Source organism: Geosmithia morbida (genome assembly GCF_012550715.1).
Source record: "Geosmithia morbida isolate 1262 chromosome Unknown scaffold_23, whole genome shotgun sequence".
Classification (NCBI taxonomy): domain Eukaryota; kingdom Fungi; phylum Ascomycota; class Sordariomycetes; order Hypocreales; family Bionectriaceae; genus Geosmithia; species Geosmithia morbida.
In genome coordinates this window covers 3,996-24,596 of record NW_023336210.1, presented here as the reverse complement: position 1 = coordinate 24,596, position 20,601 = coordinate 3,996, and the positions used below count along the sequence as shown (strand labels likewise).

Genomic DNA, 20,601 nt, shown 5'->3' with positions numbered 1-20,601 from the left:
TCAGCAAATCATGGTCCCTATTACTACTTCCACTTCGATGCTCCCCCCCCCCTTTCATCCTTCCGCTTCTTCTTCTTCTTCCTCCCCCGCATCCACCTCTCGATCTGCACAAGTTCCAAGAAACATCAACGGTGACAACGACAACAAGATAAATTCGCGGCAAACTATGCCATTTTCAAGTGCAAACAGAATCATGCACCAGCAACATCTACCCATGTCAAGGGTTGGTCCTGTCACGGGCGAGATGCCCAAGAAGATGGACATTACCAGCCTCATGTCTCCTCCTGACCTTGTTCTCGACAGCTTCAGCATCGACAACCTGAGGAAAGCCGGTGCTTCCGTTTCCGTCGTCGCCGCTGCAGTTTCTAGCGACGCACGCTCATCGGGATCTTCCGGACAGTCTACCCCTCGACTCCTGCCAATGTCGCCTCCAGTCTCGCCCTATAGCAAAACCGTCTCTCATCCAGCACAGGTGCCCTCGACACCACCGTCTCAAACTACTAAGGATCCCGTGCTCTACCCTGCCGATGATGGCGCGACGTCGACTCAGAGCACGTCCCAGCTGCCACTCTTTGCCTCCACTGAAATCGAGGCTCACCAGCGAATTGTCGATGACCACCTGAGGGCTCGGTCTGCTGGCGAGTTTGGCCGGTTCGAACCTCCCACGCGCGAGCAGTACCACCTCATCCTGACCTTCAGGTCCCAGGTCATGAAGCATTATAAGGCAAACCCCAGGGGCTGGCTGCGTAAGGAGCGGGCTCTTCTCGAGGCCGACCGTCGTGCCGGTGCCCACCGGTATCATACCATCATGCCCGCCAGGTCCAGGACTCTCGTATCCGCCAAGCCAGCGCGTACTCACCAGCGTGGTGGCGATCGTGTCACTAAGCCTGCATCGGCTGCTAGCGGTCCGGCCCCACGCCCAATCCGGAGCGGTGGTGGTGGCGGCGCAAACCCCACCAACGGCAACGGCATCAGTGGCACCACTACCACTACCACCACCAAAGGCGCCAATTCCACCGTCTCGGCCAAACGTTCAGTCCCCCGCGCTAGTCCCACACCTGAGCCTACGCGCAGAATCGTCGCTCCTAATAGAGAGGATAAGGACTTTAACTCACTGCCCGACTACTGCCCGCCTGCCTCGTCACTACCCAGCCGCCCCAACAGCCTCAAGGTTGAATGGAAAGGCCAACCGATTGATCTCAGCTCTGACCCTCACTCCCGCCTTCTCCATCCGGACGAGGTGGCCCTGGCCGGGAACTTGCGTCTCGACTGCGCCACCTACCTCACAAGCAAAAGGCGTATCTTTGAGCGGCGCCTGCAGTGTCTGCACACGGGCAAAGAGTTCCGGAAGACGGACGCGCAGCAGGCTTGCAAGATTGACGTCAACAAGGCCTCGAAGCTATGGACTGCATTTGACCGCGTTGGCTGGCTCGACGCTTCATGGGTTCAGAAGTTTCTGTGAGGGACTTCCTTCCGAGGTCTCATGCTTTTGATTTTCCAACCAGCCACCCATTTTCGCGTCTCTTTTCCCTTGTCGTTCTTTTCTCCTCGCCCCTTTCTATTTATCTATTGTATTCCTCTTCTCATTCTGTTAATGTCCATTGTCGAGATAAACTCGCATCAATATTCATTTTTCAATTGCGGCACACGATTTTTTACAGAACACGAACTACCCAACGCGCGCCCACACTTACCACTCTGCATTATAGCGATTGATTGCATTTCATTCTACACCACATACACAGGATCCTCATACACTACATCATCTGGGAACTATCTATTGATACCCGGAGTGCAATGTCCCCCGTCTGTCACATCACTCCACATTTCTTTTTCTCTTCTTTTTGGTCTTTATGAACATTTCCTACCCTAACGTTTTCCATCTTCCAATTTCACCCCGATGAGAATGATGATACGGGGTATTACGTTTCTGTCATGGGTTATTGCATAAATGCTGGCGTTGGTTATTTCCTTCTCTGTTCTCTGGACTTGGCCTTGAGAACATCCTCTAGGGCGGCAAGGACTCTTATAGCTGGATACTCTCGACTTCCAGGACGAGACGAGGCTCACGGGGCGCAACCCCCAAGCCGTTGCCATTAGGGCCTTCATTTCAATATACATTTCCACCCGCACCCTATGTTTCTCAGACTGTGTAATTAAATATATCCGTGAGCCCATTCGTAGATCTGGACCTGAATGGTTTCATCGGATATTCAGTGAGAAAGGACAGCTCACGACCCCATGACCGTAGCAATACTGGATAACAGTACATATATGGAGATAGGAACCTGATCAGGGAAATAAAATCTTGCCTCGGCCCGCTTTCAGCCCTACGCACCAGCGGTAGGCAGACTAGATCGACGGTCCCGACCGACCGTTGTGGGGAAGGCGGAGAGGGCCAGGGGGAGGGGGTGTGTGCATCGGGGAAATTTTAGAGCCTCAGGAAGCAACAAAACTTCATTACCTTACCGTACCCTTGGGCTTAGAAATTGGATCTGGATGTCATGATAATCAACATTCAACAGGAAAGGGTCGAGATATGGAACGCGCAATTAGAAAGGAAACATATCTCCTGCTCTTCTTCTCCCTATGCGCTTTCTTCTACTGCACACATACGCATGACACAAGGTCATAAACAGCTGTCGAATTCGATACACGCCATGTACATGCCATGATACCATTACCCATGGCTAAAAAAAACACTCTGGTCCTTGGTACAGCCATCTACACAAACTCTCTCCCTTTCTATCGTACCTCGATATGCTGTACTGCATTCTGCCACTTTTGCTCATCGGTCCTATAAACCACACATTAGTCTCTCTTAACAGATCATTACTGCTTGGAAAAGGCAAGACACACCTGTCAAACTTGAGCAGCTTGCCCAGAACTGGGACCAGCTGAGCCCGCAGCTTGCCGTCCTTTTGCTCCAGGAACTGCAGAAGAATCGTCTTGAGGTACATCATGTCGCCGCCACCAGGGGCACTGCCGCCGTTGGAAGAAAGACCGCTGCGGTTTGAGTCGATGGAGCTGCGCGTCAGCGACCCCGCAGCCACTAGCCGGCTTTGTGTTCCCTTGAGATCTTTGGATACGCGTTCGTACCGCTGGCGGGCCTCATCCAGAAGCTTGCGCAGCTCGCGCCTGTGCTTCTCGCCCTCACGCACCTGACCCTCGGAAGCGTCCAGGGCTGCCCGCAGTTGAGATACCGTCGTCTGCATCTCAATCGTCTCTGACTCAGCCTTCTCCTCCAGTGTCTCCAGTTCCTCCTTGCGCCGGCGCCACTCCTTGCTACGTTCCTCCAGCTCGTTCCGTTCGTTGCTAAGAACCTTGACTTCTCGCTCTAGCTCCCGGATTCGGCTGCGGAGCTCCTCTATCTCGCGCGCCCGGCGACGTGCCTGGGTGCTTGACTCATCCTCGATGCGGTCTCGATCCTCAATCGCAGCCTCCATCCTGCTCCGCATTTCTCGAACCTTGTTGTCTGCCCGCTCGTCCACGTCAGCTAGCAGCCGTCGCATAGTCTCACCCTCGCGCGTGCGCTCTTGCAGGAGGCGCTGCACCTCGGCGAGCTCCTCCTCGAGGGCCTCGGCCTGCGACTTGGACTCCTTGAGCTGCACAGACATCTCGGTCGTCTGATCGCGCATGCTACCCAATAGGCCTTGCGCATTGGTGTATTGCTGTACCTTGAACTCAAGCTCCTCCTGCGCCGCCACCTTTTCGCGTCGCAGCTTGTGCAACTCCTCCTCCAGCTCCCTCACCCGGGGCCGCAACTTGCCAATCTCCTCCTGGACCTTGCTCAGCTCCTTCTCTGCCTTGTCTGTTTGCACCCTAAGCTCGGTCTTCTCTGCCTCGGCGCGGCGGGCATCTCGTCCTGCCGTGCGCTTCTCGTCTTCCAGGCGGGCCTTTGCCGTGCCCTCGGCCGTCAGTTTTTCCTGGAGGCTCTTGATTTCCATCTCATAACTCGATGACTGCTGCTGAGCCTTGCCCAAGTCACGTTTCAGGTCTCTCTCCTTCTTCTCCATATCCCTGAGCTCCTTGGCCTTAGTGGTCAGTTCCTCCTTTGCTGTCTTCAGCATGGCCGATTCCTGCCTCAGGTTCTTGAGTTCTGGCTGCGCCTTTTGCAGGACCTCCCGAAGCTCATTCAGGTCCTTGAACCGATTCTGTGCCAGCTTCTGCGTTGCATCTAGGTCGGACTGTAGCGCCGCAGACTTCTCCTTAAGGTCGTCGTATTCCTTCTGGAGCTTGTCCTTCTCGCTGCGAGCCTTGGTGCTTGCTTCTGAATCCGACGTTGATGATTTGAGCTTCTTTTCCAGCTCGGCAATCTCCGACTTGAGTTCGATCTTCTCCGCCTCGAGCGTCTTGAGCCTGTCCTTGGCTTCAACGTGGTCTCCCCCAATATTAACTGGATCATCACGCAGCAACTCAACTTCCTCCATGAGCTGCTCCTCAGACTTCCTCTGAGCAGTGAGTCGCTCAACCTGGGCATTCTTATCCGTCAGCTCCTCCTTGAGCTGAGCAATCTCTGCCTCCAAGGCCTCATTAACCGCGGTGTTGGTGGAGATACCCTGCTCGCCAGCCTCGCTGGCTTTCTCCTCCAGTGCCTGGGCGGCTGCTGGACCGGCGGCACCACCCTTGGCCTTCTTCTTCTTATTGCTCTTCTTCTTGGCTCCACCAGCTGCTGCTCCAGTGGACGTCACAGGCTCCGGTGCAGATGAGGCTGGTGCAGCCTTCGTAGAGGAAACAGTATCGAGTTTTTTTGTGAGCTCAGCAATCTTGGTCTGGCTTTCCACCTTTTCGTTCTTCAGAGTTTCAACCTGCTTGCTGAGGTCGTCGATGAGTTTCTTGGAAACAGCCCGCGCGTTAGATGTCTTTTCAAGCTCGCTATCCTTCTCTCCAGCTCGCTTCTCCAAGGCGGCCAGAGATGCTTCAGCTTTCTCTAGCTTGGTTGACCAGTCTTTAGTCTCAGCTCCCACCTTGGCCTCGAGGTCCTTGAGTTGGGACTGGGATGCTTCAAGTCGCTCGTTGAGGCTGTTGATCTCCTTCTTTGCATCTTTCAGCTGAAGCTGAAGCGTTTTCTGGGCTCCCGCACCATCACGAAATCCACTTAGCTCCTCAGTAGTCTTTTCCAGGTTATCAGCAAGACCGACACTATTTTCCTTGGCAACTGAGAGCTCCTGCTTGAGGTTCTCAATCTCGCCACTGAGCTTCTCAATTTCTTCCGTCTTAGACTGCAGGTCGGATTGAATTTTGGGGAGCTCGTCATCATATGAGAAAATGTTCTCGCCTTCGTCGCCCGGTGTGTCCTCTCCCTCCAGAAACTTGGATTTGGCGGTTTCTTCAGCGCCTTCAGCCTTCTCAGAAGTTGTGGATTTGGCAGCTTCAAGACTCTTCTCCAAATTCTTAATCTTGTCATCGCGTTCCTCGGTCTTCTTCTTAAGCTCGTCTTTCTCGGTGGAGACACGCTTCAACTCGTCCATGACCATGTCCGACCTGAGCTTGAGCTGGCTGAGGTACTCCGTCAAGGCTGTAGGGTCGCTGATCGAGGTAAGTGGCGTGTTCTCTCGAAGGGCTCGTTCGAAGGGCTCGATCGCTGTGGCACGACGGTGTGCCACTCTGTAAGATCGCAGAAGCTCTGTGAACGGTAACATGTCAGCCTAGTGGCATGCGTATCTTGGTGATTGGCACATAGTCTGCTGTTGCCTACCTGGGTAAGTCGCTTCTAGCTTCTCTAGCTTGCGCAGTCTCTGCTTAATATCAGGAGAAAGCTCAGCTACTGCAGACGCAGTGCTTTGGTCAGTAAGTGCCTCCCGCTTAGAAGAGGCATCCTGGCTATCGTCGCCGCTTGATTTCTGGAGGACGTTGCCGTCGGCAGGGATCGATTTGCCTGCGTCCCCAACAACTGGAGACTTCTTTCCATCACTTTGCGCAGAGTCGGCAGTGTCCTTTTCAGGGGGTACCGGTGCTGGAGTGTTGGCTCGGCTGGGTTCCTCGCTGTCGCCAATAACGAAGGCTTCCTCAAAGACGGCTGGGTCGGGGTTGACGGGGGCTTCAGCATCGTTTGTATCGGCACGTCCAGATTTGGATTTCGTACGCCTAATGTCACCGTTTGTCTGGCGTGACGAGGCTGAGCCCGATCGCGAGCTGGCCGTCGCGGTCGTTAGTTGGTTCTGGCGAGCCTGCTCTTCGGCGATGGTCCGGTCGATTGCGCCTCGTATACGCTGTATAACAAGTCAGTGCGAGCCCGTGTGCGGAACATAAACAATCAAGGGAGGTTCGTGGGTACGCACGGAGAACATGATGGCTCGGCCTGTCGCCCACTAGGCCAGGCTGTCGTTTGTCAGGTCAGGGGAGTAGCAATAAATCCCGGACTCAAGATTGAAAACAAACGCTCAGGATGGGAGACGAAATGGAAAAAGAAAAATGAAATGAAACACGGTGCACAAGAAAGGACTATCAGTGAAGCAGTCGTAACATGTTCACGGAAAGCAGGGACAAAAGAAAAAAGATGTAGAGTATATCACAAAAGAAAAAAAGGTACGACGACGTAAGCGGCAATGGTGGCCTCGACTATTATGAAAGCTCCCCAGAGTTGTTTTACATCGTGGTGTGGCTCAGGCCAATATTATAGAGGGGCGCTATCAATTCACCACTGTAATTGATGGCTGTATTCGGCGTCTCAATGCATGGAACAGGAAAGTTGAAGACGTCAAAGGCTTATATTTGTGGTGACGCAGCGTTTTAATTACTATGAGTGTTGAAGACGATTTGGCAGAGTCACTGCACATAGGATCTTTTTTTTCTGCCTCCCTCCTTCCTTATTTTTTTCTCTCTCATTTTGGCTCTTTCCCTCTCCTTGAAGAGAAGAATTTGGGTAGTGCCTTTCCTTGCTGTCAGTCGCTCCAAAGCTTGAAGGCATCACGTGACGAAATCGGACCCCGAGAGTCGGAGATGCCAAAGCACCAGCTATTATTACCACAAGTTTGTCCCACCAAGACGAAGCTATAACAATTTAGTAGCATTTGTCTCGCTTCGGTTCACCAAGCATCATCCTCCGATGTTGTGTGCTGCCATATATTGAGCCAGTTACTCCTGGCGAAGACCAAATCTATCCCATCTTTCACTCCTTCTCTGTCTAGCTCTGTACACCTTGGCCACCGACAAACTTTCTGCGCCGTGTGCTAGGGCTGAACGACGTCACTATATTGGCAAAGTCGTCGATATGGTATCGTTCTGGCCATGGAGGGTAGGCTTTCTTGATCGCTGCCTCTTTCAGCTACCACAGTGGAACTAATGTGCTAACTTGAAGCTCCTTTGTCCAGGGCGATGACTCGTCCCCGTCCTCGTTCGAAAGGACACTCTCGACAGTGTCGGCCAAGATCACCGATACACAGTCCCGTTTGGACAAGACCCGTTCCAACTCACGCCGCGTGAGGGTCCTATGGACATTGTACCTCGGTTTCGCCTACCTCGTCTATGCAATCGTACTCCTCCTCGTTGTCGGGTTCAACAACATGGGTGTATATGAGTGGTCTGGCGTGTCTGGCGGACCCGTTCTGTAAGGTTGCCCCTTTCCCATCTTCCAACAAACGATGAAGACTAACCCCAAGAAGCATATTGGCTACACGAAAGATCCTGTCGGCTTACTACAACTTCCGCATCGAGAGCCTGTCTGAACGCCTCAGACAGCTCCAGGGAGAGCGCACCAGGACGATACAGAAGCTCAAGGACGCAACAAAGTACGACTCGACCATGGAGTTGATTGAAAAGTACGGTGGAGAATCCAGTAGCGGCAGCTCCAACATTAAGCCGAGCAAGACGGCCCCCATGATGGAAGATGCCAACAACAAGGAAAGCCCGGCAGCCGACCAGGCAGTCAAGCCCCCGCCACTGCCGGGCCGCACATCGCTCGGCCCCCCGCCAACAGCCAACATCAACCGTGGCCCCGACGGATCTCCGATGTCCAAACTCAACCAGATGGATCCCGGTGCCGAATTCGCCCCCAACGCTGAGTACACGCGACCCATCACACCTACACCAGGCCCCCCTCCCCCTTTCCTGCAGCAGCAACAACAACAGCAGGCCATGATAGCACCCGAAAGCCACTGGTACGACCGTGTGTTCGACGTTCTCCTGGGAGAGGATGAAACCGCCCCCAAGAATCGCATCGTACTCATCTGCGCTTCGTGCCGCCTCGTCAACGGCCAAGCTCCTCCCGGTGTCACTAGCCTCGCCGATCTGGGTATGTGGCGGTGCATGTCGTGCGGCGCTCATAACGGGGAGACGGTAGAAGATGAGGATCACAGGGTCGTTAGGGTCATCCTAAATGGCGAGAAGGACGGGGAGGGTAAGTCTGACATGGAGCTCAGCGTTAGCAACGACGAGGGACGGGAGGGCCAGGTAGACGATGGACCTTCATCCGTTAGGAAGCGTCGGTCAAAAGAGTCTAAGTAAAAAGGGGTGTCAGTAGTGCTAGTTAAGGGTAGTGTCAGTTTTCCCACATGTATGCCCAAGCTGCAGTTTTATTTCGTCTAACCTAACTACAAGAGTTTCATTCCAACAGATTTTGGTAGCGATACACACATCAAGTCCTGGTTTGAGAGATGTCACGTAGACAGCCAGTCACAACACGGTTGACGTCAACATCAAATAGTGTCTCTCCAGGTCTGTGCTAGTCAAAGAGCCGCGATTAACAAGAAAATTGTACGCAGTATTTCTCCCTTCTACCCCTATGATACATAGTATCAATTTTTTGGTCTTCTTTGATGCACAAACATACAAAAACGAGTGTCACGGGTACGAGATCCAAATCATGCGCAGTGAAGCTCGCTTGGTACGGTCAAGCCCTTGAAGGTGCCCGAACCTGTAAACAAGAAAAACCAGGAAATATATAACGTAACGGCATGGTAGTATGAGTTGCGGGGGATGTCATCAATATGTTCCCAAAACAAGGGAGAGCAAGAACATTCGCGCTTTCTTTCTCTCACTCTCACTCTCCTCTCTCCCCCTCTCTTTATATCGTCTTCTTCATGTTCTCTTCTCATCGCTTTCTAATCTCCGTAGACCAGCCATCGATACCATCACCCCTTGAGCCAACCTCTAGACCCTCTAGCTTGACCCCTTTTAGACCTGGTGTATCCTCCAACCATCCATGCCCTGCCATGCCACCAGCATTGGCCCGCTTATCGGGGACCAACTCGAGCATGGGCGTCAGGAAGCCTGAGATTCGCTTGGCATCATCTTCCTTAAAGTGATACTTTTCTCGAAGCACGTCAGGCAGTGCCCAATGCCGTAGGCGGTGAATGTTTCGGAGATCTCCCTTGCGGTTGAATATTTCCTGACTCCATTTGCCGCTGAGGCACAGCGATTTGGGGAATGGTCCCAATAGCTCAATGATTTGTGCAATGTGGTCGTCATCTTTACCGTACTTGGTGCCTGATTGGGGGTCAAACAGATAGTCTCCAGTAATGAGTTCAAAAACCTATTGTTTTCCATAATGTCAGTTCCATCTGCATTGTCTTGAAAATCAAAGAAAGAAGGTAGACATACCATACAAGCCATACTCCAGACATCGGTACTAGCTCCCCACTTGGCTCCCAAGATGACTTCAGGGGACCTATACTGGCGGGTCTGGATGTCGTTTGTGAAGTGGTGATTTACCCAGCATGCATTTCCCAGATCGGCAATCTTGACGCTAATGATTTCGAAGGGCAGCACGTCTTCAGCCTTTCGTTTGCTCCCTGATGAAGACGGGCTGTTCGACTTGTCCAGCGAGATACCAGAGACTTCCCGCGACAGGACATCACTAGATGAGGTTTTAGTAAGAAGACGTTGAAACCCACATACCAAGACGAGAGGTTCATTGGAAAACATACGCGCTCTTTTCTCTCTGTAACTGTAACTCCTCTGGCGATGCTGTTGAATCCTTCTTCTTGTCGGAGCCTATGTAGTGCCCGGTTAGTATTCGTCTTGTCGTCATGCCGAGCATTGCATAAAGAGGGGCTTCGTGTTACCGTCATTCAGTACACCAGCCAGACTGGCTTGAGCACTAGACCCGGAGAAGTGGCTGGGTTGGTTGAACCCGGTGTTGAGAGGCGATGGCAAGGGCTGACTGCCGGTAATGAGGGTGCGCCGCCTCCTCCTGCCGTTTCTGGTGGTGCTGTCCTTGTCGGTGTTGTCATTCTTGACGACCCTCTTGACAATCTGTTCGACATCGCCAATCTCAATGAGGACGTTTTCCGGTTTGAGATCAGTGTGGATGATGCCGCATTCGCGGTGGAGGTAATCGAGGCCAAGGAGGACCTGCTTGGTAATTTGCTTGACCAATGGCATGGGAATGCCACGGTGGTTCCATCTCTTAATAAGGCCCAGTAGATTTTCGCCAAGGACCTCAAAGACCATGCAGACGTGCGTGCCATTAGGGCCTTTGTGCTCAAACGAGTCGAGGAGGCTGACGACGTGTTTCCGGCCAGGGTGTTCAGGCTTGGCCTGGACTATCTTGTTGAGGAGCTTGATCTCGTCGATGGCCGTCTCGGTGTAGTGGGCAGCGGAGCGCACGACCTTGAGGGCGACGTGTCTTCCGTTGTTGTTGTCTTTCGAGAGCCAGACAGTGGAGAAGTGACCCCATCCCAGCTTGCGAACGACTGTGTACTTTCCATCCTTGTATTTTTCTCCAACATGCACAGGGTGGTAGCCACCCTTGCAGTAATCCTCGCAATCCTCCTCGTCGGCCGTGTTTTCGGCGGGTTCGTCAATGGAAGAAGATGACGGCGACTGCGTCATTGTTGAGGATAATTGGTTCGATCTATAGAGATGGCAAGCCAAGGAAAGAGGGGAGAAAATAAGCGCAACAGTTAGCAGGATCCTTTTTCCAGTTTGCAGTCGGTGTCCAGGGCAGCAGTGAGGGCAAAGCGGTGGGTTGGTTGGTTGATTGGCGGCGGTGGGGGGGCAGGAGAAAGGGAAACGAAAGCAGAGGAGAGAATAAGAGGAGGGGCGGGGGAGTAGCGGGGCTCTCGCAGCGCATAATAAAGGCTGAGAGGTCAACTGCGACAAAATAACTAAGTTACTTTTTAGACGAGAGAAAATCTCCAGCCACGTCAAAAGTAACAGCGATGCCGACGAGACAAGCCAGAAAGGAGTGGGGGCAAATAATATGGCTGGATAGAAGGTGTGGCGGAATATTGCATCTGAAGAAGGGGTGGATAAGAAAGATGAAAAGAGCTGAACCTTGATTTCAGGAAGCTCATGATGCTTCTCTACATGACGATGCGTCGCGCACCGCTACCGATGACCGTCGCTAGACCGGTCGGTGGGGTAGGCTGGTAATACAGCGAGAGGAGACAGATTCGCTGCAAACAGGCTGCCAGCAGGAGGAGCAGCAATGGTATAATGGTATGCAGTTCCAGTAAATATTTGGGAAACGGTGCGGTTGGTGTGTGATTTTTTCTTCTTCTTTTTGGTCTTCCTCTCTGACCGAGTTTTGTGTGTTTTTTTCTGGCGGTGTTGTGAGACGAACAGAGACAAGGGGTTTGAGGGGCAGCGGCGGTTACGTGAGTGGGATGATACAGGCGTCGGCGTGGTAGAGTAATACTCGTAGTAGAGAGGCAAAAAGTGTGTGGAGAAGGCAGGATAGCGCCAGGTTGGGAAGCACTTGCTGCCCTGAGAGCACCTGCTTGGCTGAGAAGTACTCACTCCTTGCCTCATCCTGGGCGTCTGTCTGCCCAAGCAATTGCAAATTTGAGCAAGCAGGTGCCGCCGTCGGCTTCTTTGCCGTCCTCGGGCCAAATTGGAATTTGTACGAGTGTCCGTACAACCAAGAGCAGTAACAGTCGTACTTATGGCTTCTGTGAGGTGAGAAATTGAGTGCTCGTAGTACATGTACTGGTAGTACTACTACTGAGACTCATAATTGTAGCTTCAATCTTGAAACCCCGGTGTCGCTTCCTTGCCTGCATCACACCACGCCCACGGAAAGGAAAGAGCAAACACCGGTATGCCTGCCCAGCCAACCATGTGTGTGCAGTAAAGGGAGGTAGGACCCTCGATGCCCGCGGCGGCAAATATGTATATATGTATGTATGTATGGAATGGCCCGAAATGTATGCAATGGATGGTTGGAACCGGACAAGAGCAAAGGGCAGGGGACAAAGGAAAACACAACTCGACTTACGCAGGTGCCGTCTCCGGTTGAGTTGCGGGAGGGTCGTTGGTAATAATGGGCTTCAATGCCTCCTTCTTACGCTTCTTGGCCGCGAGGCTGTCCCCGTTAGCCCCAGATGCCACGGCCGTCGGGTCTGGGGTTTCGAGTGGTAGCTTATTCTGATCGTCGGACAGTTGATCGGCCTCCATGTTTGGTTCGGTGATGCTTTGATTTGCTGTATATATATATATATAACAGTTCTTGACGCAAACAGGAAAGGTATGTACTGATGTCCGTTTGTACAACAATGCAAGTCGCAGTATTCGAGATGGAAGGCTTCCAAGTCGGCGAAGAGAAGTCAAGGCTGTCTGTAAAGATTACTCAGGACATGTCAGTCATGATCCTCGGGGTGCAATAGAGCTTCAGATAAGGGTACAAGACGAACCGGTGTTTACTCCGCATATATGAGTGAGCAACAGAGATATTCGACGGAATATTATTGGCCTTATAGTAGTCCCATACAGAAAATAGAGCCAGGATTCGATATTGGTATGCGACAGCTGTTAACCCTGTTTATTGTATCAGTCTTCACACCATCAAGCAAGCGGGTAAATAGCCTATCGATGCAAAGCGTTAGCCAGCTCAAGTGGTACGAGTAGTAGGATATTTGAGCTTTTGGCGTAGACCACTGTGCAAATCCGTCATCTGTCTTCCAGCTGCCATCAAGAGAGTGGCAAGCGGCAGTGACGGAGATGGCGGCGCAGCGCAGCTTATCACGGTGTTGTTGCTTGTCATTGCCATGACGCTGGAGGGGCAGTAACTCACCAAGTTGTGCGCGGCAAATACAAAAAGCAAGCAAGACAGTAGGGGAGAAAAAAATATTGTACGTGGCAGACTCGCACAAAGAGAAGGAATAAAAAAGACTTGGAAGCGACGTTTATGGTAAATGCTCTTTTTTTCTTCTTTGCGCTTAGGACAGGCAAGATGATGGATGATCATCATTGAATGGAGGGGGTGAGACCCCAAATCATGGGAGCCGCTCCGCCCCTCTTGTGACCTCATCATAGTCTTTTTATTTTTTTCAAGGCGCCATAACGGCTGTGCACTAAAATTATGTCCCGCTCCCTTGCAATGTGGCGATTTGTGGCCAGGAAAGAAATGACGATACGCAGTATTATATAAGTAGGTATTATTAGTACCAGCATTGACAAAGTAAAATCGAGGAAATATCGCTAGTATTAATGCATAAGGGTCACTTTGGTTTACTAATATAAATGATGCATACGAGTACACATGATTTCGCCGTCCATCTTTTAGAATGGCAAACCCGACGGGGAACAAGTGTGACTGTATTATTAGGTATGTAGAATGAGTATTATCCACAGATCACCAGACGCATCACCATAATCCGTCCCCCCTTCGATAACAAAACGCCGGTTTAATTGCCATATAAAACAAACAGCAGAATACAAAACAATAGAGAGAGAAAAAAGGAAAAGGAATTATCAGGCCTGTTTTAAAAGTGCATGTAACCCTCATGACTACTCCGGCCAAATACCTCTCTTCAACCAACTTTCTAACCCCTCTTCTTGTTCTTTTGTGTCATCCTGCGGAACGCCTCAGCACCACCAGAGCCCACCGGCCTGTGATCAGTGCCCCTAGCTCCGTCAAATGTGCTGCGGGGAGCAATAGTATAGCTAGCTGGGAGACCACCCATGCGTGCACGGCTGTTGCCGCTGGGAGCCGCCAGGGCACGCTCGCGCTCGGCCTCAAACGACGACTGGGCAGGACGTTGCGTGAGGCTGAACTGGGAGCCAGCCTGTTGCCTCTGGGCCAGTTTGGCAGCGCTGTAATGTGTTAGTTGTGTCTTTCTAGACTAGTAACAGATGCAACAGGAAGGAAGAAAAGATAAAGGCAGAGGGAGGGAAAGGGACGTACTGATAGTCAAAGTCGCGCGTTTCAATATGCCTCTTCTTGTAATCATCAGTCCGCTTGAGAATAGGACGGCTCCACTCTCCGAGCAGCTTCTCAGCCATGCGCTTGATGGCCGGCTCGGGCTTCTTGCTTCGCGTGTAGAAGAGCACTAGTTTACCGATGCCACTGCTCAGGAGCGCCTCCTTCTCGATGTTGAGCTTGATGAGCACCGAGAAAATGTCGCGCTGAATGTTGTAGGCCGGCAGCGAACCGTCGTTGAGCGGTTCCATGAAGAACTTGACGTGCTGTAGGAAGTTGGTGTCCGGGTCCAGCACCGCGTGCTGCACGTTATTTCGGTTGAGGATGTTAGTCACCTCAGGCAGAAGCTTCAGTTTGTGCAGTGCTGGCTCGCCAGCGTCGCGCGCCGCATTGTCTTCCTGGCAGGCACGCTCCATGCGCACCTTCAGGTCTGCCAACTGTTCGTCAATCTCATCTTCAAGGTCCTATAGCACGTACGCACACAGTCAGTCCCAAAAGTCTCGATACACACAAGGACTTAGAACCTCCAGAGGGACAGAAGCTCACAATCTCATCCTTCTTCTTCCGGCGGGTGCCACTGGGCTTCTTGATAGCAGCGTCCAGTGCGCGATCGATGGCTCGCTTGCGCTTCTCCTCGGGGCTGAGGTCTTCCTCATCACCCGGCGCGGGCGTCGACTCCTTAGGTTTGGAGCGTCTCTCGCCGCTGTCTTCGGCTCTCCTAGACCGCCGTGGCTTCCTGGAAGTACCACTATCTTCAGCATCATCCATGAGGATATCCTCGCTACCTCTGTCTCGGCGTTTCTTCTCTCGGCGTCCTTCTCGTGGCTTCTTGGCCGCCTCGCCCTCGGCTCGCTTGCGCTTCGTCGCCTTGAGTGTCCGCGCCACATCCTCGTCGATGTCGACCGGTCGATCCTTTATGTTGGCGGCTTCGGGATCGTAGTCTTCGATCAAATTTTCGTCCACCTCTGACAAGGCGTCTTCATCACGATCAGAATCGGCAGCAACAAGCTCTGCCTCGTACTCCTTCTCCTGCCCATCATCTACCGGCACCGCCGCCGTGGAGCCGATGTCGGACATCTTTGTCGTTGTATGGACCTAAACCAGATGGCGGCGAAAATGCTGCGAAGCTATGGGGAACGATTCTGGAGACCGAGAAAAGAGACCTAGGGGTAGTTGTGTTCCGTAAAAAACAAAGGGTCCCGTCAAGGAGACAGGCGTGCAGAAGGGTTACAAAGAAGTCAAACACTCTTCTCCCAAACGTGGAATCGCTTAAACAATGGCCTGATCAAGCCGGGCCGTTCGTTTTATTGATGGATAGAGAAGAGCATCAAACAGACTGGGTGAGCCACCAGGATGATTTAGATGACTAAGAATTGCTGGCGTCGCGCTATTACCTCCTTTGTTCCAGCACTCGTACTTATAGAAGGAGAAAAGCACAACAGCACCTGTCCATCAATACAGTTTACTACAGCCCTTATGAGATGTGGGGCCTAAGGCAGAAAACTGTTTGTTTACTTTGATGCAGCGGTAGCCTGTGACGACTTTGAATATTACTACTGATAAATCCTAGACGACTTGCTGACCGAGCCAGAACTCTGCACATTGAAAGCCATCTAGGGTGTCCTTCAATTTTTTTACAACTACTGCGTGTCCGTTTCCCCCCGGATAGCATTTTACTTTTACGCAATCTCGTTGGACGAATCCATACGCCTCTTCGTGTCCGAATCATGGATCGCAGAACATACGAGGGGCCCATGGACTGGGAATACCAGAACAAAGGTCCTATCGACCCGACCAGTCCATTTGCACAGGCCGCCCAGAACCGTGGACTTCGAAACGGTGAGTTTTCTTTCCCCAATTCCGTCTGCTTGTCGCTGGCGACACTGTCCCTCAGTTGCTCACATCACATACTGTAGGCTTTGCCTCGCCCTCTAAGCCAACGCCGTCCATCTTCGCCTCGCCGACGAAGAACCCGCAACACCGCACATTGTTCTCATCACAACAAACGTCAAGCCTCTCCAAGCCTTCAGCCCCCCCTTTTCGGAACCCTGCCTTTACCACGCCGAGAAAACCATTTGATCAGGTGGTAATGTCGGAAACGTCCGACATGGAAGACAGCCCTGCCCGCACAGAAGCATCCGATTTCGCCAACGACACGCCTGAGGCGGACCGCATGGGCGACGTCAGTATGTCGGGCACAGTAACTCCAGCAAAGATCGATAAGATATTCCGTTATAGCAAAGCGGCATCGTCAAATCGACGGCACATGCCGGGAAAGGGGGAGATCAGACCACACCGGGACTACGGGCTATCTGAGCTTACCCGTCGTAAGAAGCGATATGGACACGAGAGGGACCTCTATCATGGTCGCCAACAATCACAGGACTCAGACATGGAATTGGATGACGATATGGACTACAACGGTCGGCGTCGGAGGAACGACAGGGCACCCAAGCGCCAGGGCGGGCTGGTAGGCTCCATGTTCCACATGATGGAAGAGCACAATACTGCGCCAGAGAACTTGTACCGGTGGATCCAGCTGGGTATCAATGGATTTATGGGAGGGCTGTTCTGCGTCGTCGTCATCTCGGTGGTGCATACGATACGCTCTGATATTCGTGCCGTCAACGAAGCGGCTCGACAGGAGATCAGGGTCAAGATGGCAGCCTGTCAGGACGAGTACATGGCCAACCACTGCGCCACAACCAACGCCCCGGCCTTCAAGAAGATGTGCAGCGAGTGGTACGACTGCATGATGCAGGACCCGGAGTCAATTGTGCGGGTTAGGGCCACCATGACAGAGGTTGCCAACATTATGAACGACTTTTTTGGAAATTTGAACCTTAAGGCCTGGGTACGTTGGCTCACTTTTAGTGCACTTGCATTTAGGTATCTGCATTCTGCCGTGGGAGATGTCTGCTAACATTTCACAGGGAGCCGTCTTGGCATTCCTTGTCATCACGACATTTGCCAACAACCTGATGATTGGGGCCAAATCCGCACCCGCCCCTGGCCCTGTCGCACGACCAACCATATCGTCAAGCGGTTCCCATTTGGAGCATCCAAGCTCTCGGGGGGATGTCATGTGGATTCCAGTACAGACCCCCAAGATGCGCAGCCGGCGATTCATCGATGATGATACGGATACGGATAGCACCCCACCCAATATGCACAAGATGCTACCTCCTTATACGCCATCTGGGAAGCGTAGTCCAAGCAAGCGGGAGCGTTCACTTAGTCCGATTAAATACGGAAGGAGTCCTATGAAGGGTTACTAAGCGTACATTTTATATTATGAACCCCGCCTATCAACGATGCAAACTCAAGTGCTTAGGTTTCCGTTTCTAGGACATAAGAGAAACAAACTGCTTGGAAAAAGGAAACACGTGTAATAAAAGAAGGGCCTTTTTGAGAACACTATTGGTAATGCAAGCATTGTTTCTTTTCTCAGTATGGGATATAGCGGTATATTACTGTCTGTAGTTTCGCCCCTCTATACTGTCCATGTTAAGCCCACCCAAGGTTCGAGTTGACACATGTTCGGCTCAAGACTCAGTTCTCGACACCTATTGCAACCTCATGCATACCAGTACTGTTTCCATCATACTAAGACTATATTGCTATTACCACTAATATATGTAGTATTACGGCCCATTCTGCGACCTTCACGTGCACCCCCCTTTTCTCTCTTGCTCATCCTCACATCCACTCACGAATAAAAATGACATAGGCAATTATACTATAGCTTAGGATAGGGACTCGATTATAAACAGTCGAGTTGTTAAGTGCTGACACAGGGCAAAGGACAGTTAGGGAAGTGTTAAGCCACTATGTCTAAACTAGAACGAATCATTAATAAATAAGAAATTCTTTAGCCTACTCTAGCTTAGACTCTAGGTTAGAGTGCTAAGTAGTAATTCTCTTTAGCTAGCTAAAAGACGGACTAAAGACATCACACGATGCCCTATTTAGGTAGATATACTCTACGTAACGAGAAGAGTTAAGCTTAGAAACATAATAGGATAGTAGTCTATATGTGACGTTAGGGTCAACTCTGAGCTACAGGGTAGACAGAGATGATGTCGTTTTATGTTAGCGAGACAGTTAGGATGTCGTACTAAGCAATAGGCAGTCATAGTCGTAGGTGCTACTGCTGGAAGGAACTGGGGTTTCAGAAGAAGCGTTGACTATGTTACTAGGTGATCGCCGAGGTCCTTGAGGCGATTATAATGATTGCTTCTATAGTCGCTACGATCCTAGGAACGATCGTAATGATCGTTATTTAGAAATAGGCGATTGTAGTGTTATGTATAAGTGGGCATAGTGATAATAAGTAAGGAAGAAAATGTGGGGTACACGTGAAGGTCGTATATCGGTGTGACGTTAGGGTTAACTCTAAGCTATAGGGTAGATAGAGATAAGTTATCGTTTTATATAACGAGATAGTTAGGATATTATACTAAGCAATAAGGTAGTTATAGTCGTAGGTGCTACTACTAAAAGGAAATAAGGTTTTAGAAGAAGCGTTAACTATATTATTAATAGCTAGGTAAAGAGTAACTAGACTATTGTTACGGCCCGTTATGCGACCTTCACGTGTACCCTACATTTTCTTCCTTACTTATCATCCTTACGCCCACTTATACATAACACTACGATCGTATATATCTAAACAACGATTATTACGATCGTTCCTAGGATCGTAGCGACTATAGAAGCAATCATTATAATCGCCTTAAGGACCTCGGCGATCACCTAGTATATAGTTAACCTTATTTCTATAGCCTAGTCACTCTTTACCTAGCTATTAATAATATAGTCAACGCTTCTTTTAGAACCCTAGTTCCTTCTATAATTAGTACCTATAACTATAACTACCTTATTGCTTAGTATAATATCCTAACTATCTTGTTATATAAAACGATAACTTATCTCTATCTACCCTATAGCTTAGAGTTAAATCTAACTATCATATATAAATAGCTCTTATTTAGACTATTACTATATTAAACGCTAAGTAATATAAGACACTATAGCTCTTAAAGGAAAAAAGTTCTTATTACTCTAATATCCTCTTCTTTAAAGGGAAAGTAGCCCGCTCTATAGGCGAGCCTAGCGCCTACTTAAGCTAAACCCCCTATATAGAAAATAGATATCGATAGCGATAATTCTAACGATAAAGAAACTAATAAACTAGCTTAGGATTAGTAAGCCTATAATAAAATCGCCTTCCTTAAAGATTAGCTTAACTAACTAAGCATTAATATAATTAAGATAAATAAACTTAAGGAGAAGGAATCTAAATAATAAGAAAACTATATTAAGGAAATATAATCTCTTACTAACTTTAGTGTCTCTAGAAAGGATATTAGAGAAATTATTAAGCTAATTATACCTAAAATCTTTAAAGGAGAATCTAAGAAGCTTTAGCCCTTTTTTACTTAATTACGAGCCTACTTTATATACTTCCTATAATAGTTTATTACTAAAGAAAGTAAGGTTATATTCGCTACTAGAAGACTAAGAGGTACTGCTCTTAAATAGTTTAAACTAATACTTTAAGACTTCGTTAATAATCTAGGCAATATATCCGTTAAGACTAATAGTATTATAAATGACTACAATTACTTTAAAAACTCTATATTTTCAAGTCTTTAGCGCTACTAATAAAGAAAGAGAAGCCGAAGACTAGCTTAAGAGACTCTAATAGATAGGATCTATATCTAAATACGCTACTAGGTTCTTATAAATTACCTCTAAGCTACCTTAAGAACCTAGCTACCTTATATTAGCCCTTTATAATAGTATAAAGGAAGAAGTAAAGGATAAGATCTATAAGATAGATCGACCCTATAACTTAGCTATATATATTATAATAGTAACTAAGATTAATAATCGCTAATATAACCGACGACGCGAGAAGAATAAAGGAAACTATAACTTCCCTCACTCTTATAGTTAAAATAGTAATAACTTCTAATACTATTAAGTAAACTAAAGAAAACTATAATAATAGTAAAGTACTATATTTAGTTAGTACGCTAGACTAATAGAACTAGATATAATATATAATAAATTAAAAGAAACCTATTATAATTGCGGCAAGAGGGGCCACTACGCCTAGGAATGCTAATAAAAGAAGAAAAATTAGAGACCTATATAAGAAGGGAAATATCTTAATACCCTTACTAACTAAGCACGAAGTAGTAATAATACCGTTACTAAGAAACACGAACTTCTCTTATAGATAGTATACTATAATAATAGCTATAGAGTCTATATAAGCGATAAAAATAGAAGTAGATAGTACCTATAAAAGCTAAGAGAGAAACGAGCCCTCGCTATAATAGAAAGATAACCTATTTAATGCGAAAACGCTACCTTAAATAAAGTAACTATTAAAAATAAACTATAAGAAGGATCTATACTTAAAGAATTTATTAATTATTCTATCTCTAACTCGATAGGAATAAGTAAGGCTAAATAATTTAAATAAGATACTAATAACCTAATAGATA

At 49.3% G+C, this 20,601-nt stretch overlaps 6 protein-coding genes across 6 annotated transcripts; 3 read left to right on the top strand and 3 right to left on the bottom strand.

Moving 5' to 3' along the window:
• Positions 1–193: 193 nt before the first annotated feature.
• On the top strand, positions 194–1,462 carry GMORB2_4721 (SWIRM domain; the record flags this gene model as incomplete). The annotated part of the gene is made up of 1 exon (XM_035466695.1): positions 194–1,462. One exon carries the CDS (start codon positions 194–196, stop codon positions 1,460–1,462), a length of 1,269 nt encoding a protein of 422 aa, XP_035318108.1.
• Positions 1,463–2,745: 1,283 nt separating this feature from the next.
• GMORB2_4720 (Chromosome segregation ATPase) lies at positions 2,746–6,290 on the bottom strand (the record flags this gene model as incomplete). Its single annotated transcript, XM_035466694.1, has 4 exons — positions 2,746–2,797; positions 2,860–5,584; positions 5,699–6,212; positions 6,282–6,290. The coding sequence occupies 4 exons, from the start codon at positions 6,288–6,290 to the stop codon at positions 2,746–2,748; spliced, it is 3,300 nt and encodes a 1,099-aa protein (XP_035318107.1).
• Positions 6,291–7,213: 923 nt separating this feature from the next.
• GMORB2_4719 (putative integral membrane metal-binding protein (DUF2296)) lies at positions 7,214–8,445 on the top strand (the record flags this gene model as incomplete). Its single annotated transcript, XM_035466693.1, has 3 exons — positions 7,214–7,237; positions 7,314–7,549; positions 7,605–8,445. 3 exons carry the CDS (start codon positions 7,214–7,216, stop codon positions 8,443–8,445), a joined length of 1,101 nt encoding a protein of 366 aa, XP_035318106.1.
• A 586-nt stretch (positions 8,446–9,031) lies between these two features.
• GMORB2_4718 (uncharacterized protein) lies at positions 9,032–10,773 on the bottom strand (the record flags this gene model as incomplete). The annotated part of the gene is made up of 4 exons (XM_035466692.1): positions 9,032–9,472; positions 9,541–9,796; positions 9,867–9,933; positions 10,005–10,773. 4 exons carry the CDS (start codon positions 10,771–10,773, stop codon positions 9,032–9,034), a joined length of 1,533 nt encoding a protein of 510 aa, XP_035318105.1.
• A 2,933-nt stretch (positions 10,774–13,706) lies between these two features.
• GMORB2_4717 (uncharacterized protein) lies at positions 13,707–15,160 on the bottom strand (the record flags this gene model as incomplete). The annotated part of the gene is made up of 3 exons (XM_035466691.1): positions 13,707–13,977; positions 14,069–14,547; positions 14,630–15,160. 3 exons carry the CDS (start codon positions 15,158–15,160, stop codon positions 13,707–13,709), a joined length of 1,281 nt encoding a protein of 426 aa, XP_035318104.1.
• Positions 15,161–15,810: 650 nt separating this feature from the next.
• Positions 15,811–17,361, top strand: GMORB2_4716 (Di-sulfide bridge nucleocytoplasmic transport domain; the record flags this gene model as incomplete). Its single annotated transcript, XM_035466690.1, has 3 exons — positions 15,811–15,922; positions 16,000–16,937; positions 17,017–17,361. The coding sequence occupies 3 exons, from the start codon at positions 15,811–15,813 to the stop codon at positions 17,359–17,361; spliced, it is 1,395 nt and encodes a 464-aa protein (XP_035318103.1).
• Positions 17,362–20,601: the final 3,240 nt, after the last annotated feature.